Here is a 16,356-nt window from a genome sequence, read left to right as displayed (position 1 = left end):
GTTTAGCGCCTGCAGCTGGCTGAGTGATACAAACGCCCCTAATGCCCCGGGGCAGCTATTTTGAGTGCAGAGTCAGCTGTGGGCCCATTTACATTCACCTCTGCTATACGGTGAAAGATACAAGAAAGCCAATTTTGAGATTCAAAATAGAGAATTAATACATTCATACAAAAATGTGTAGCTTTATTCTTTCCACAGTGGTGGCCTGGATTCAATCAAAATTGAAAGATGGTGTATGTTTAAGTCTATAGTTTTCTTTTTTTCTAGTAAAGCAATGTCACTGCACTGCAAGAAAATATTCACTAATCCTACTGAACACTGTATATTTATTTAGGCTTATGAGTAGGTATGTTATTCCTAGTTACAATCACTTATATATGCTTATTTCTCACAACCTTATACATGTAGCCTAAAACATTGCCTTTTTTAAATAGAAAACTAATTACTGTGAATAATTCCCATTCAATTGTGGAACACAGCACACACTTCATTAAACTGCCCTGTAATGGGGGACGTGCTGACCATGTTTGGTATAGTGGGAGTATAGAATTAATATTTCAAATTTATCTTAACAGAAAGGAGACATGTTCAATGGTATAAGTTATGAAATACATTAGGGACAAGTACTAAATACCCTTCAGTACATGCATTTGTAATGCCCTAAATCAATTAAAATTAAATTATATTATTGTCATCAGTTAGTAAATATTTATGGCTGTGTAGGTTTGCTTTTTATTGACATATGTCACGGAAATGACAGTTAATGCACATTTACGTCTCATTCTGACATCGGGACCACAGCCAGACCTCCTACTCTATCCAACTCTGTTTCAAATTTCCTTGTGGAACTTGAATTCAGTTACATGGTGTGTCGGACTATGTGTCTGTCTCACACTTATAGTCATGTTGCTTTGCTCTCATTAAGAACATTCACTGAGTCATTTTTCCTACAGATTATCATCTCTGAACAAAATTCAATACCTAAAGGCTCGAACAGCAATGCTACATAATATCCAAGGGAACAATTTAAGATATTTCGTTAATCTTCTTTTAGTAATTTTGTAGCATTTATTGTAAGACACAGGCTAAAAGGAAGACTTACCACAACAATATATCGAGGTCTGTACTGAATGGTTCCAAACAAACCCAATATGACCACTATTATGTGTAGAAAATTTCCAAGAATTGGTGCCCACTGGAAGCCAAGGAAGTCAAAGATTTGCCTCTCCAATGCTGAGAGCTAAAATAAAGCAAAGAGAGTCCATTAGCATCTAATCCAAGCATCCTCACACCATTTTAATATTTATTTCATGCCTAGAAGTCTGCATATTTAATTTCAATCACACTTATGGACATCATCATCACTAGAGTTATTACACTCATTTCCTGTACTGTTTTATGCAACTTCTCTCAGAAAATACAATAAGATAATTTTGAGGTTATAAAGTATAAATGGATTTTAAACCTCTGGAGAACTTGACATATACTCCTTAAATCATTTTCAGTAGAAAACCCCAAGCAGATATTTTAGAGTATCATATTCTATGGTATAAGTGCATCATTTTTAAAGGTTTAATTTATTTATTTGAGAGAGACCGAGGACAAGTGGGGAGGGGGGCAGAGGGAGAAGCAGACCCTCTGCTTAGTGGAGAACCCAACTTGGGGCTCCATCCCAGGACTCTGAGTCAAAGGCAGCCACTTAACTGACTGAGCCACTCAGGCACCCCGAGTTCATCATTTTTTTAAGTAAAATGGTTGGCTTAGTATAACACACTTGGAAAAACAACCACAGCTTGAATGCTAGAACTGGTATGATTTTGGAAAGAAAAAAAAAAACAAAACAAATCTACACATCCCTGCCTTCGTAAGAAACATAAACTACCAAATCTATGTGGTTTCTTTGCTTTCATTAGTCTATCATTGATAATAATGACTAACCACTTTTTCAACATGAAGCTTACTGACTTATTTAGCTCTGAGCTCATGGCTCCCATGTAAAACTAAGTTAAATAATTCTTTTGAATCATATTTTATTGAGATCATATGCCTACGTGAAAATTCATCTTAGACTAGGCAAAATCCATTTTGAATGCAGAAGTAAAAATTACGGGACCATTAAAATTTTAGATAGCCACAGTTTATTATATTTGCATTATATACAATTACATTTTAATCAATTACACAATGTATTAAAATATACATTTAAATAATTTGTGTGTGACTGATGACATAGATGAATTTCATATAGTCCAGTGAGTGCCAAAAATGTCATTATCATATAAAAATGATGATCATTGTATTCCATATCTAAAAATGTTATAGTTTCACCTGCTGTATTTGGACACCAGTTTTATATAGTCCAGGCATTTTTCTAGATTTACTTCGATAAAATAATAATTCTAATACAATGATCCAACGATTAGCTAAGTTCATGGCACTAGAAACCACAGGTTTGAAATGAAAATGGTACCCTAGGTGTTTTTCTAGTTATGTGGCAGGTGTATGCTTGAATAGCTTTAATTTCCTTGGACATAAAGAAATGTCCTCCATCCAGAAAGCTGAATTTACCTTGGTTAAAATTCACCTTCAGCAAGCTGTGGAGAAGAGAAACGAGCAAATGCCTAAAGACAACCACACCAGAACCACATTCATTTCATGGGCATTTCCTGATCATCAAGCGATCTGTCACCATCCTCTGCTTGCACAAATGAGAGGATGCACAGAAATGGCTACAACACAACATAATCAGAACAAGGTAAGAAGCAGCACCATGTTTTCAATCCCCTGTTTGTCTGTTTGTGACTCTAATTAGTTCCCAGGAACCATCCCCTAAAAATGCGGCATTTTATTTATTGGCCCATCAGCGATGTAAATATGCAGTTTTTTTTTTTTTATGTCCAAACTGGATGGATGTCTTCAGATAAAAAAGAAACCCTGAAGAGCAGCTGCAGGCAATTTATTCTGAAAAGCAACCCTATTTTAAAGCTGTCGCGCATCACAAAAACCTTTAAAGGGAACTTTTCAAACAGAGAAAAATCCATTTTCTTTTCTGTCAGAACATGCATGGATAGCATTCTCTTTTATGATATTAAAGAAAACACACATAATGAAAGAGAAGCTGAATTAACACCACTTATTAGAAAATTGGCATTCTTTCTTGGAGACATTATATCTATTAAATTTATTCTCTGATAACTTACTTAAAAATGGATTCATGGTGGCTTGATATAAGAGCCAAATGAAAGGTCACAAGCAATCTAAACAGGGAGGGGATCATATCAAAGATTAAAAGAGAGGCAGCTGTAACAACTATACAAACCATGAAAAGTAGGTTTCAGCAGTCGACCCTGAACAACACAGGTTTGAACTGCACAGGTTCTTATATGAGAATCTTTTTTTCAGTAAGTACAGTAGGGTACTGTAAGTGTATTTTCTCTTACAATTTTCTTAATAACATTTTCTTTTCTCTAGCTTACTTTATTGTAAGAATACAATATATAATATATAAAACATAAAATATGTATTGACTGACTATGTTATTGGAAGGCTTCCAGTCAACGAACGGTAGGCAATTGGAAGTTAAATTTTGGGGGAGTCAGAAGTTATATTTGGATTTTCACCTGTGTGTGTGGGGTGGTGTTCCTAACCCCCATGTTGTTCAAGGGTCAGCTGTGTTGTATTTTAAAAAGTCAAATAACAACCAAAAGCTCTTCAGAAATAGACAAAACACTATTGCATTTTTAACTTAATTATTTGATCTAATGTCCATGTTAATTTATTTTGTCATTTAGTTTATAGGCAAATATCTTCTCTCTAAATGTCATAATCTCTAGAGACATCACTTACTGCCTTAGAGCTTGACATTAACAATAATGACCCACAGCCACCAAATGAAGTTAAGTGAGATCCAGGTTGCTTGGTTAACACAGAGAGTATTAATTTATTTTAGAAATATATTTGTCAAAATGGTTCTCATCAATGGAGCAGGCCTGGGAGTGCAGATAGGGTGCATCTCTTCCAAATCCATGGTCAGTAACCTCAAATAGGGAACTTGACATCAACATTATGGGAATATGTACAACATGGACATTGGGAAATCCTAAAAATCAGGGTTTTGTTTGCTATGAGAATGTATTGTTAAACATTACCTGTGCACCACCAATTACAGTACCTAGAAAACTAGTTCTGATTCAGAAAGGCGATAAAAGGAAGTGATCAAATGTGCAATGTAGCATGAACATCAAGCACCCAGCTCTGATGAGCACAGAAGATGGAGGGCTCAAAGAGGGTGATGACAGGGATGCCATAGCAAAGAAGAGAATGACCGAAATGTCTGAAGAATTTGAGGTTTAAATTAAAGTAGAGAATTCAAGAAAATATAAAGGCAACAAGACACTCCAGAGAAAGCAAAAACCAATCTGTCACCAGTGTAAAACAGGAAGCAGTGATCTAAAGAACAATGGAATCATTTCTAAGAGAAAAGTAAAGTAGGTAAGATTCTGGAAGCTATAAGAATATGATGAAAAAGGATATATTTCTTTTCCTAATAAGATAAAAATAAATGCAATCAGAATCTTAATAAAATGGAAGGAAAGGAAGAACAAAAGGAAAGAAGGAAAGGAGGGAGGGAGGAAGAGAGGAAGAGAGAGAGAGAGAGAGAGAGGAAGGGAGAGAGGGAAAAAGACCAAACCGATGATGTAAGGAAAGCAGAGTTCAAAGATACCAAGCAGATTAGAATGGAGAGTTATTTTGAATGTAAATATGAAGAAGCCATTGAAACATTCTCCTTGAGTGGTAGAGGGATGGGACTATTGGAACTATAGGAGAGAAATGGCTCATACTTGGAGCTGCAAGAAAAATATTCCATACTCATTATAATGTAAATTGTTGCTTACTGGATTGTAGCTTTCGGAATCAAATTGTAGAAAGTCTGAAAGTCTTCATTATGGTTATGGAATGAACTGTAAGTGCAATCTGACCATATAAAGTGTAATCTGACCATAAATATATATGACCATATATATTTAACAAAAGTTGGGAAAGGCTTAATATTCTGTATGTATGGCAACGGGAATGGAGTGTGCTTTAAAATTCTTTCTGAAGGATCAGGTATTTCCTTTGACTAGGCTCCTAGGTGGGAATATTCCCTATAAATCTACAAATCATTAACTGCAACCCACACTAACCACACACACCAATAGCTCAAGAAACATTTCTGTTTCCTTATTCTATGCCCACACAAATAGGAGTAACTTTTTTTTTTTAAGATTTTTACTTATTTATTTGAGAGACAGAGTGAGCGAGTGAGCGAGAGAGAGCACACATGAGTAGGGGGCAGCAGGAGAGGGAGAAGCAGGCTCCCCTGCTAAGTAGGGAGCCTGGCATAGGGCTTGATCCCAGGATCATGGGATCAAGGGATCCCATGGGATCATGACCTGAGCCAAAGGCAGATGCTCAATTGACTGAGCCACCGAGGTGCTCCCAAATATGAGCACCTTTAAAATACAATAGCTTTCTTATTGATTCATCTATTATGTTTAATGATTCACATAGTATTTTGCTTAATTACTCATAATTATTACTAATTGTGAATATTAATTTATACTTAATTAAAGAGCTATAAAAACGCCAGGTGACCAAACATTTCCATGGGCATTTACCTAGGCTGGGTCTACAGGATAAGCTTCTGGCCAAAGAAAAGCTGGGTTAGAATGTTCATTCTTAAGCAGTGAGTACCCTTGGAGATTCAACTTCCCAGTAAGAAAAGTGAGCTGGCTTTTGCTCTCATTTCCCTTGGACTTTTCCCCAGCTCACTGGAGGCAAGCACAATAAAAAAGATCAAAACAGGGTTTTTCCTGTTAGCAGAATCATAAGGAAACATTTGATCAAACCATAGTTTCACAAAAGACTGTGAAATTAAAGCATATTGTATGACTGATATTCTCATCTGTATAACTTCTAGCCTAGGGATTCATGCAGTCAGTATTTTATTACCATGAAGGATCAAATCTTCCCTTAAAGTGGGAATTTATTTTTATTTATTTTTATTTATTTTTAAATTTTTTTAAAAATTTTTTATTTATTTATGATAGGCACACAGTGAGAGAGAGAGAGTCAGAGACACAGGCAGAGGGAGAAGCAGGCTCCATGCACCGGAAGCCCGACGTGGGATTCGATCCCGGGTCTCCAGGATCGCGCCCTGGGCCAAAGGCAGGCGCCAAACCGCTGCGCCATCCAGGGATCCCTAAAGTGGGAATTTAAAAGCTCTAATTAATATTCCTATTAGCTAAATTGATATATCTCAGGCCATTTTAAGTAAGTTTTGAGTTACTAGAGTAGGTTTATGTCTAGGAAGTCCATGTAGCCCTCTACACCACCATCATCCTTGCTTCCTTTGCTTTAAAATTTCATAGCTACTCAACTCCCAGAGGACTTTTCATGCTTGGAGGTGATAATGTCCAACTTGTATCCTCACAGACCTGTCCTAGGCCAAATTATGGTCTTATATTTCAAGGTATACTTTGTGACTATTTCTTCATGTCTCTAAAAAAAAGGATCAATAGCATTTATGTCATGATTCTGTTTCATAGAGACATGTCACAAAGACTTCTAACAACCTGGAGCTTTACCACTATGGTAAAGCAGTTGCTATTCCAGAGAAGCTTCTATGTGTCTGTAGACAGGTAACCAAGACTTAGGAGGTACACAAACTTCAGTGGATCCAAGACTTCTAGATATGACCTTTATTGGTTCATCCAATAAAGACAGTAATAACGTCAAGGGCTTCACAATTTCTGCATAGTTTTATATTATCTTTGGGAGGGGTAGATGGCAAAGATTATTCCACTGAATCCAGAAACCAATGATTTAATGAAATGAATAATGCCAAATCAAGCTTAATATATCACACCTCCTTTTTCTGTTGCTTGATTTTTTAGTACCCTTTCCAGTGGCTGAATGGCCAGTAGTATTTATGTAGCCAGATGTCTTGGAACCATAAATGCTAGGAGTATTCTCCTTAATACCAGGTGTGATTGTCTAAGTTGTTCCTTGAACTAACTTTACTAGGACTTCTCACAAACTGTCTTGCACCAATCAGAACGTTTCTTTGCAGAAAAATTCATTGAAGTAGTATTAAATTTCAAAATTTGTGATGTGGGTATTAGGATCTTGACGTAAATAAATAAAGTTTTAAGTCTATAGAAGCATCTATAAAGCACAATAGAAAGGAAAGGAAAAATATTTCCAGTACATGTACTAGGATTCATATCATATATCCCAGTAACACCTTATTTGAAATGAAAATATTATTATAATATTATTATTTATTTTTGGCCTAGATAAAATCACTTTCATGCCGATAATGAGGAAAGTTACTTGAGCTATGTGATATTTAATGATCAATAGTAATACTCAACATTTATGTTGCAGTTTTTCTTTTTCTTTTTTTAAAGATTTTATTTATTTATTCATGAGAGACACAGAGAGAGAAAGAGGCAGAGACAGGCAGAGGAATAAGCAGGCTCCATGCAGGGAGCCCAATGTGGGACTCAGTCTCGGGTCTCCAGGATGACGCCCTGGGCTGAAGGCGGCGCTAAACCACTGAGCCACCCAGGGATCCCCAGTAGCAGTTTTTCTTTTCAAGTCACTCGGTTAACCTAATTCAAGATACTCTGACATTTTCAAGAAGAATTAACTGAAAGAGAATTTGTAGTAGTTGGTCTTTCTAGAGTCCAGAGTATACCCTGAATGGCCAGCATTACAAAAATCACATGATACCAGATCATATATGAAATGATTAATGAATGTAATGTGGAAAGATTGGAGAGACAAGCATAAAATAGTCTCAAAAATACTTTTAATTAATCCAGTCATTTAGAATGTCATTGGTGATTTCTTTTTGGTTCAGCTTTTTGAACCTAAAACCAATTATTTTTTTCTTTTGTGTTCATTCATTCATTTGTTCAACATGTACCACTTCACAACTTGCTAGGACGCAGGCTCTGAGGGTAAAAGATGAATGGTCGAATCCTTGGACTGGAGAAGCTAGTTCATATTCTAGTGGGGAAGAAAGACATAGATCAAAGAGTTATAATAAAATATATATACCGTGATACAGCAGTGTTCAAAGAGGTATAGGAACACAGAGAAAAGTGTTTTAACTTCTGCCTTGCATGACCAGCATGTTTCAGACACCTTTACAAAAGAGGTGGCTATTGAGTATGGTTCCCAATGAATGGTCAAAATTTTTCATACAAACAAGAATGGGGCAATTAAATTAACAATGAAATTCAATTAAAGCACAATTAAAGAACAATAATTAAGGCAATCAATTAAATAATTAAACACTTCATTAAATTAATTAAAGAACAACTAAATAAAAAGCAGCACAACATATCAAAGTGCCATAAAATGTCAATTTTAGTTCCACTAAATTTAAGTCAACTTTCAGGAATTTATCTTAGTTGGACAAGTAGAGGCAACATTGCATAATGCAAGGTACAAAACTCTTGAAACAGACTGGCTGGTTTCAAATCTAAACTTTGTCACTGGGACACCTGGGTGGCTCAGTGGTTTAGCGCCTGCCTTCAGCCAGGGCGTCATCCTGGAGTCCCAAGATCCAGTGCTTTCTTGGGCTGGGCTCCCTGCATGGAGCCTGCTTCTCCCTCTGCCTGTGTCTCTGCCTCTTTCTCTCTCTGTGTCTCTCGTGAATAAATAAATAAAATCTTTTAAAAAAACGAAAACAAAAACAAAAACAAAAACTCTGTCACTTATTAGCATGTGATCCTGGGCAATATACTTAAATTCTCTGTGTCATGGCTCCTCATCTGTAAAATGATAATCTATTTCCTCATGTTGTTTTGTAGACTAAGACACTTAAATCTGTGCCTGTAGTACACATATACACACATATATTACACACATATATATTTAAAGATATTATGTATTTATTCATGAGAGACACAGAGAGAGAGAGAAGCAGAGGAAGAAGCAGGCTCCATGCAAGGAGCCCAATGTGGGACCTGATCCCAGGTCTCCAGATCACGTCCTGGGCGGAAGGCAGGTGCTAAACCGCTGAACCACCCACGGATCCCCTGCACAGCATTTTCATTTATGCTCCTTGTCAGACCCCTCTGGCATTTGAGTTTGCATCCTGCTCTGGAACCCATCCTATAACTAGCTATTATTTTCATAGCATAGCTTAAGTTTCTAAATTTAACATAAGGCACTGAAAAAAAAAAGAGGGTTTGAACTCAGACATCTCTTGGTTTAAACCCTGATTTGGCTTTCCTAATGGCTGTATTATCTTGGGCAAGTTACTTCCTGCCTCTGACCCTCAGTGTCCACATCTGTGAAATGAGGATCAGAATATGTGTGTGTGTGTGTGTTTGTGTAATGAGGGAAGACAGAAAACTAAGTGTCCAATATTATGAGATATTAAAAGTATATGTTGAGAAAGTAAACCACTACATATCCATACAAAACAATGTAGATCGGGATCCCTGGTGGCCCAGAGGTTTGGTGCCTGCCTTTGGCCCAGGGCGTGATCCTGGAGACCCGGGATCGAATCCCACGTTGGGCTCCTGGTGCATGGAGCCTGCTTCTCCCTCTGCCTATGTCTCTGCCTCTCTCTCTCTCTCTCTGTGACTATCATAAATAAATAAAAATTAAAAAACAAAACAAAAAACAAAACAATGTAGATCAGTATGTATTAATTTAAAAATTGATCATAATATATTATGTAGGACAAAATCATGTGTACGTATAATGACACTCTACTTGATAACAAGAAACACATCTAGTCATTCAATCAACATATAGTTTGAGATCCTACCAAGTGTATGAAATGCTTGTATAGCTATCCATGTAAATGTGTGTGTAGACACATACAATATTAAATTCGCCTGTCTAAATTGTAACTGAATAGTAGAATCCTGGTTGTTTAAACATTATTGCTATTCCAGTTTTTCTAAAAATTTTACTCAACAAAATGAATTACTTAAGAAAAAGATTTGTGCTTTCTCCTTCTATTGCTTTCTCCCACTCACTCTCTCTCTTCCCTTCTCATTCTGTGTGTGAGTGTTCTTTTACCTTAATCCTATGAAATACATTTTACATCTTCTACAGCATACATACTGAAACAAAACATCAAGAAGCAATGTTTAATCTTATGCCTGCCATAGTCTGGTTTATTTTCCTGCATTTCATTAGTGGTGCAAGTCTAGACCAACTAAATTGATTTCCACCCTACCAGTTGGTCGAGAATTGTAGTTTGTTAAACACTGGTGTGGCACACGTGCTTTGGAAGGTGCCTCATCAAAGGAGGATGAAGAGCAAGGTGTGCCTGGCTAAAGAGTTTGTGATTTACCTTGTTAAGTGTTCCAAAGTCATTAAAGGTTTTTTATCTCAGGCATAAAAGAGTTTCATGAACAGTATTATGCTTTAGAAAATCCCTCCATCAGAGGTTTGGAAGTGTTTTTATCCTGTTTTGTAACAGGAATAGGGAGGTACTGGGAGTAAGGATAAGACTTGGATTGAAGGTAGGGCATATGGGGTGGAAGCTATTGCAACTTTCACATGAGAGACGATGGAACCCTGAACTAAGAAGTAAAATGAGGGCAATCAGAACAGAGACTGTGGAAATGTTCAAGAATGAGAATTTAATGGCCACTTATATGTGAGAGGTGATGGACAACCCAGGTCACCTTGGCTTACATCTTTGCTTTGAATAAAGAAAGCTGACTGGGTGGACAGTTACAATCATTGAAAGTGAGGAGGAAAAATTATAGGTTTTGAAGCTGATGTGTTTGAATTCCTTACAGATCTTACACAGCATCAGATTACATATTCCAATTGTGGGCTTTCCCTCTCTCTTCTTTTTTTTCAAATATATATTACAACCTGGTGTGGATGGTCCACCTGTACATTGTGCATAATACTCAAAGCAAGGGACTTTGAACTCTGCCACTGAACTCAATACAGGTATGAAGCCCCCCATGCTCCGTCAGTATGTACATAAAAAGTCAATATAGGTTAAGCTAAATATAATTTGAATAATAGTTAAGTACTGGGGGAAAAAACCTGCTCTAAGGAAACTAAAGCCTACTAAAAATAACTTCTGGGTTACCTACTACTAGGGGTTATTTTAAACACTACTCTTCTTATATCAACCCAATTAGCTTAACTAAATATACGCAATTTCAAGCTTTGGGGTTGAATTATAAGAAATGAGGTTCTTATAATCAAGTAAACTTTTAGAATCCTTTGGCAGAAAACATTTTAATAAAGATTCTTACATTTACCAATAGGTTCTTGTCCAGAGAGTGGTTTTCATACTTGTTTTCTAGCGCCACAGACACTGATACAGATATAAGACAAACCCAAGCCATAAAGATATTCTCCTTTCTTCTTTCACATTAAGTCAGTAATACTCTGAGTAAGAATTCCACAGAAAATTAGGCAGAAGGGAGTAATCTGTTAGTATTTGTTCAAGGATGTCTCTTGATCTCTAAACAGTGTGGTTTCATCATTTAATTCAGCTTCTAAGTATCCTTTCCCTGCCAGAAATTATCCCACAGCCTAACTCCTCCGACTTTGCCATGCAGAAGTCGACCTTAAAAAATGCAGTTCCAGTCCATGAATAGTTCAAGCCAGGAATAAGCAACTATTTTAGCAAAAGCCCAAAGTGTCAATTTGTTACAGAACAGTGATTGAAGATTGAATTTCAATCCTCCAGTGGAGTCATAATGGATCCAAGAACACTAAAGTTGAACCCCTAGGCTGGGTGACCTATACAATCCCACAAACAGCTGGCAGGAACATGCCTGCCGTGGCATTTAAGACTCCCATGGAGGTTTTACTTAAATGGCAACCCAGCATGAGAAGACAGAAGAGAGGGTTATGAGCCAAAAGTTTCTTTAAGGGCCTTTTCACATTTTTATTTGTAGTAGAGACCACCTGAAAGAATGCCTTCTTTAAAGAATTCCTTTAAAGTACACATTTTCAGCAAGGAGTAGATTTTTCACTTGGGAATGAAATGAAATGTTTCTTCTTCAGAAAATAATACAGAGAAAAACGTGAACATGTCAAAGCATTTATGTTATCAAGATGGTATTCTTATTTGAAAATGAGAGTGTACAATTAACATTTAAGTAAGACACAGTTGATGGTATTAACCTACTTTAACACCATCAACCGTTTCTTCTTCCTATGATCCTCTGCCTTTCTCTTGCTATCCTGAATGCACTACATAGCAGCTGCTTGAGTATCCCATTGCTGTCCATATTCTGGGAAGGCTCCTAGTACTGCTGCAAACTGCTGACAGTAGAACATATCTGTGGTAGTAAAACAGTGAAAACTTCAGACAACATTTGAGGTGTTTCTGATGTAAACTTGCATTTTATCTTCTTCTTCACCACTATCACTGACCAAGAGTTATGACCTAATTTGGTGAAATGGTCTTCAGTAACTCCATATAGGTGTCTTTCATCTTCAAAGTCTCAGGGGACAAACTGATGTAACCACTTTTTAGCCATGCTCATACTGTGGGACATTAAAAATGTTCTCAAAGGATCAGTAAAGCTTGGTCAGCCGGTTAGCACCCTGTGTTTTAGATTGTAAGTGTACAAACAGACTGGATAGAACAGAACCTTTCCTATGATCTGTCTTCTGGGCCCTGTATTAGTGACGGGTTGAATGAGTGTTAATTTTATGAGCTCTGATGCAGCTGTGCTGATCATACAGAGAGATTCACTTTCAACACCTTCAGCTTTTTTCTCAGCCCCACTCATTCCTTTGCTTCTACTGAGGATCCATATTTGTAAATTTCTTTGTAGGGATTATGCTTTTCCCCACAACTTATGTACAATTAATGTAATTACTGTTCCATACTGAGCCTTAACATGTTAATATTACAGAACATAGTTGTGATGCTTTGACCTATATTTCAAAGAGCTTTACATTTTAAGACGAAAGAAGGACTGTTGCTTTTACAAATCTCTTTCCTTCTCTGATAAGGTTAGGAGAAGAAGAGGGAGCTCATATTTGCCCATCACCTACTGTGTGGGAGGTATTATATTTAGTATCGTATAGCCTATAATGTACCCTACAATGACTGTATTTTTGCTTTCATTTTACACAGATTTAAAGGGAAACTAATACACTTGAGAATCAACGTGAGAATCTAGCTCAGTCAGGCTCTAGAGTCCAGATGTTTTTATACCATAGCATGGCCTTGCCCTGAAGGTTGACATTAACTCCTACAAGGCTTAAATATTTTATCAAAGATATATATACTGGGTAGCCCGGGTGGCTCAGCGGTTTAGCGCTGCCTTCAGCCCAGGGCGTGATCCTGGAGACCCAGGATCGAGTCCCACGTCAGGCTCCCTGCATGGAGCCTGCTTCTCCCTCTGTCTGTGTCTCTGCCTCTGTCTCTCTCCCTGTGTTTCAAATAAATAAATAAATAAATAAATAAATAAATAAAATCTAAAAAAAAAAGATATATATACAGCTTATAAAGTTTACAGACATCTTCTCATTCATGACTGCTTCATGATTTTTTCTGATCTGTGGTAGCAAGTTTGTAAGAATAAATTCAATAATTTCTAGAAAATAATTCAACAAAGCAGGTAAGATTTTCTCCTGCAGGTTGATGGAGTAGGCATACTTTTCTGTGTTATTCTGCTAAGTACATCTACTGAAACCTCAGACATCACATTTTAAACAAACATGACTCTGAAAGGTGGAGACAAGAGGGTAGGTAGAGCAGTTAACAACCTGAGGAAATAAGATACATGGTGATTTCCCCTGGTTTTCTTGTTGCTGCCTAGACTCCAGACTTGGAACTATAAAACTGGTAACTCAGAAGTACCAGTGGGTGCAGACAACAAAGTTCTTCAAAATTTGTTCTCTCTAGCCCAAGAACCAGGAAAAGGGCAGTGCTAGCTCAGTAGGAGAGAAAACTTTTAGGCAATAACAAGTCTACTCCACTCAAACACCACACACACAAAAAGTGCAGTCATTCCGTTACTGATGCCAGGAAGGGTGAGTGAGGGCCCTATAATGCTGCCTTAGGGAAAATTTAATAAGACGAGGGTGGTGTCAGAAGTCCAGATAGGAAGTTGAGACTTTCATCCCTGCCAGCCAATAATGAGTCCTCTCCACCCTGGTGATAGTGGTGACCACATGGGGAGCTGAAACTTCCACTCTTACCTGACAGTGAGGAGGCATCTCTCTCTTTGAAAACTAGTGGAGAGTTAGGGCTTTCACGAATGTCCAGAGGTAATGAGGCTGTTCCCATCATGATGCCAGTGGAGATGAAACTCCCACTCACACTTGGCAGTAAAGAGATATCAGTGGGGTCTGAAAGGAAAATCTGTATTTCCACCTCCACCTGGAGGTTGCCCCACACTCTTCTCTTACAGGAGCAGTGTCACAAAAAATACAGTTAAAGCAGAATGTTTATTTATTTATTTATTTATTTATTTATTTATTTATTTATTTATTTTTTATTGGAGTTCAATTTGCCAACATATAGCATAACACTCAGTGCTCATCCCATCAAGTGCCCCCCTCAGTGCCCATCACCCAGTCACCCCCACACCCGCCCACCTCCTTTTCCACCACCCCTTGTTCATTTCCCAAAGTTAGGAATCTCTCATGTTGTGTCTCTCTCTCTCTGATATTTCCCACTCATTTTTTCTCCTTTCCCCTTTATTCCCTTTCACTTTTTTATATTCCCCAAATGAATGAGACCATATAATGTTTGTCCTTCTCCGATTGACTTATTTCACTCAGCATAATACCCTCCAGTTCCATCCACGATGAAGCAAATGGTGGGTATCTGTCGTTTCTAATGGCTGAGGAATATTCCATTGTATACATAAACCACATCTTCTTTATCCATTCATCTTTTGATGGACACTGAGGCTCCTGCCACAGTTTGGTTATTGTGGACATTGCTGCTATAAACATCGGGGTGCAGGTGTCCTGGCGTTTCACTGCATCTGTATCTTTGGGGTAAATCCCCAACAGTGCAATTGCTGGGTCATAGGGCAGATCTATTTTTACCTCTTTGAGGAACCTCCACACAGTTTTCCAGAGGGGCTGCACCAGTTCACATTCCCACCAACAGTGTAAGAGGGTTCCCTTTTCTCCGCATCCTCTCCAACATTTGTGGTTTCCTGCCTTGTTAATGTTCCCCATTCACACTGGGGTGAGGTGGGATCTCATTGTGGTTTTGATTTGTATTTCCCTGATGGCCAGTGATGCAGAGCATTTTCTCATGTGCTTGTTGGCCATGTCTATGTCTTCCTCTGTGAGATTTCTGTTCATGTCTTTTGCCCATTTCATGATTGGATTGTTTGTTTCTTTGCTGTTGAGTTTAGATCTTGGATACTAGCCCTTTATCTGATATGTCATTTGGAAATATCTTCTCCCATTCTGTAGGTTGTCTTTTAGTTTTGTTGACTGTTTCTTTTGCTGTGCAAAAGCTTCTTATCTTGATGAAGTCCCAATAGTTCATTTTTGCTTTTGTTTCTCTTGCCTTCATGGATGTATCTTTCAAGAAGTTACTGTGGCTGAGTTCAAAAAGGGTGTTGCCTGTGTTCTCCTCTAGGATTTTGATGGAATCTTGTCTCACATTTAGATCTTTCATCTATTTTGAGTTTATCTTTGTGTATGGTATAAGAGAATGGTCCAGTTTCATTCTTCTGCATGTGGATGTCCAATTTTCCCAGCACCATTTATTGAAGAGACTGTCTTTTTTCCAGTGGATAGTCTTTCCTCCTTTGTCAAATATTAGTTGACCATAAAGTTGAGGGTCCACTTCTGGATTCTCTATTCTGTTCCATTGATCTATGTGTCTGTTTTTGTGCCAGTACCACACTGTCTTGATGACCACAGCTTTGTAGTACAACCTGAAATCTGGCATTGTGATGCCCCCAGCTCTGGTTTTCTTTTTCAATATTCCCCTGGCTATTCGGGGTCTTTTCTGATTCCATACAAATCTTAAGATGATTTATTCCAACTCTCTGAAGAAAGTCCATGGTATTTTGATAGGGATTCCATTAAATGTGTAAATTTCCCTGGGTAGCATTGACATTTTCACAATATTAATTCTTCCAATCCATGAGCATGGAATATTTTCCCATCTCTTTGTGTCTTCCTCAATTTCTTTCAGAAGCGTTCTGTAGTTTTTAGGGTATAGATCCTTTACCTCTTTGGTTAGGTTTATTCCTAGGTATCTTATGCTTTTGGGTGCAATTGTAAATGGGATTGACTCCTTAATTTCTCTTTCTTCAGTCTCATTGTTAGTGTATAGAAATGCCACTGACTTCTGGGCATTGATTTTGTATC

The 16,356-nt window shown here is 37.6% G+C and overlaps 1 protein-coding gene across 3 annotated transcripts in view; it reads right to left on the bottom strand.

Moving 5' to 3' along the window:
• NKAIN3 (sodium/potassium transporting ATPase interacting 3) overlaps positions 1-16,356 on the bottom strand; it is a 612,786-nt gene that overhangs the window by 295,960 nt on the left and 300,470 nt on the right. For all 3 annotated transcript variants that reach the window (XR_003147623.3, XM_025477827.3, XM_025477828.3), the window contains exon 2: positions 1,103-1,240. Coding sequence is in view for 2 of the 3 variants with exons in the window: in XM_025477827.3 (XP_025333612.1) it covers positions 1,103-1,240 (138 nt within the window). In the remaining variant the exon portion in view is untranslated. The remainder of the gene's footprint in view (positions 1-1,102; positions 1,241-16,356) is intronic.

This window comes from Canis lupus, chromosome 29, assembly GCF_003254725.2.
Source record: "Canis lupus dingo isolate Sandy chromosome 29, ASM325472v2, whole genome shotgun sequence".
Lineage (NCBI taxonomy): Eukaryota > Metazoa > Chordata > Mammalia > Carnivora > Canidae > Canis > Canis lupus.
This window is presented reverse-complemented; position numbering and strand designations above follow the sequence as displayed.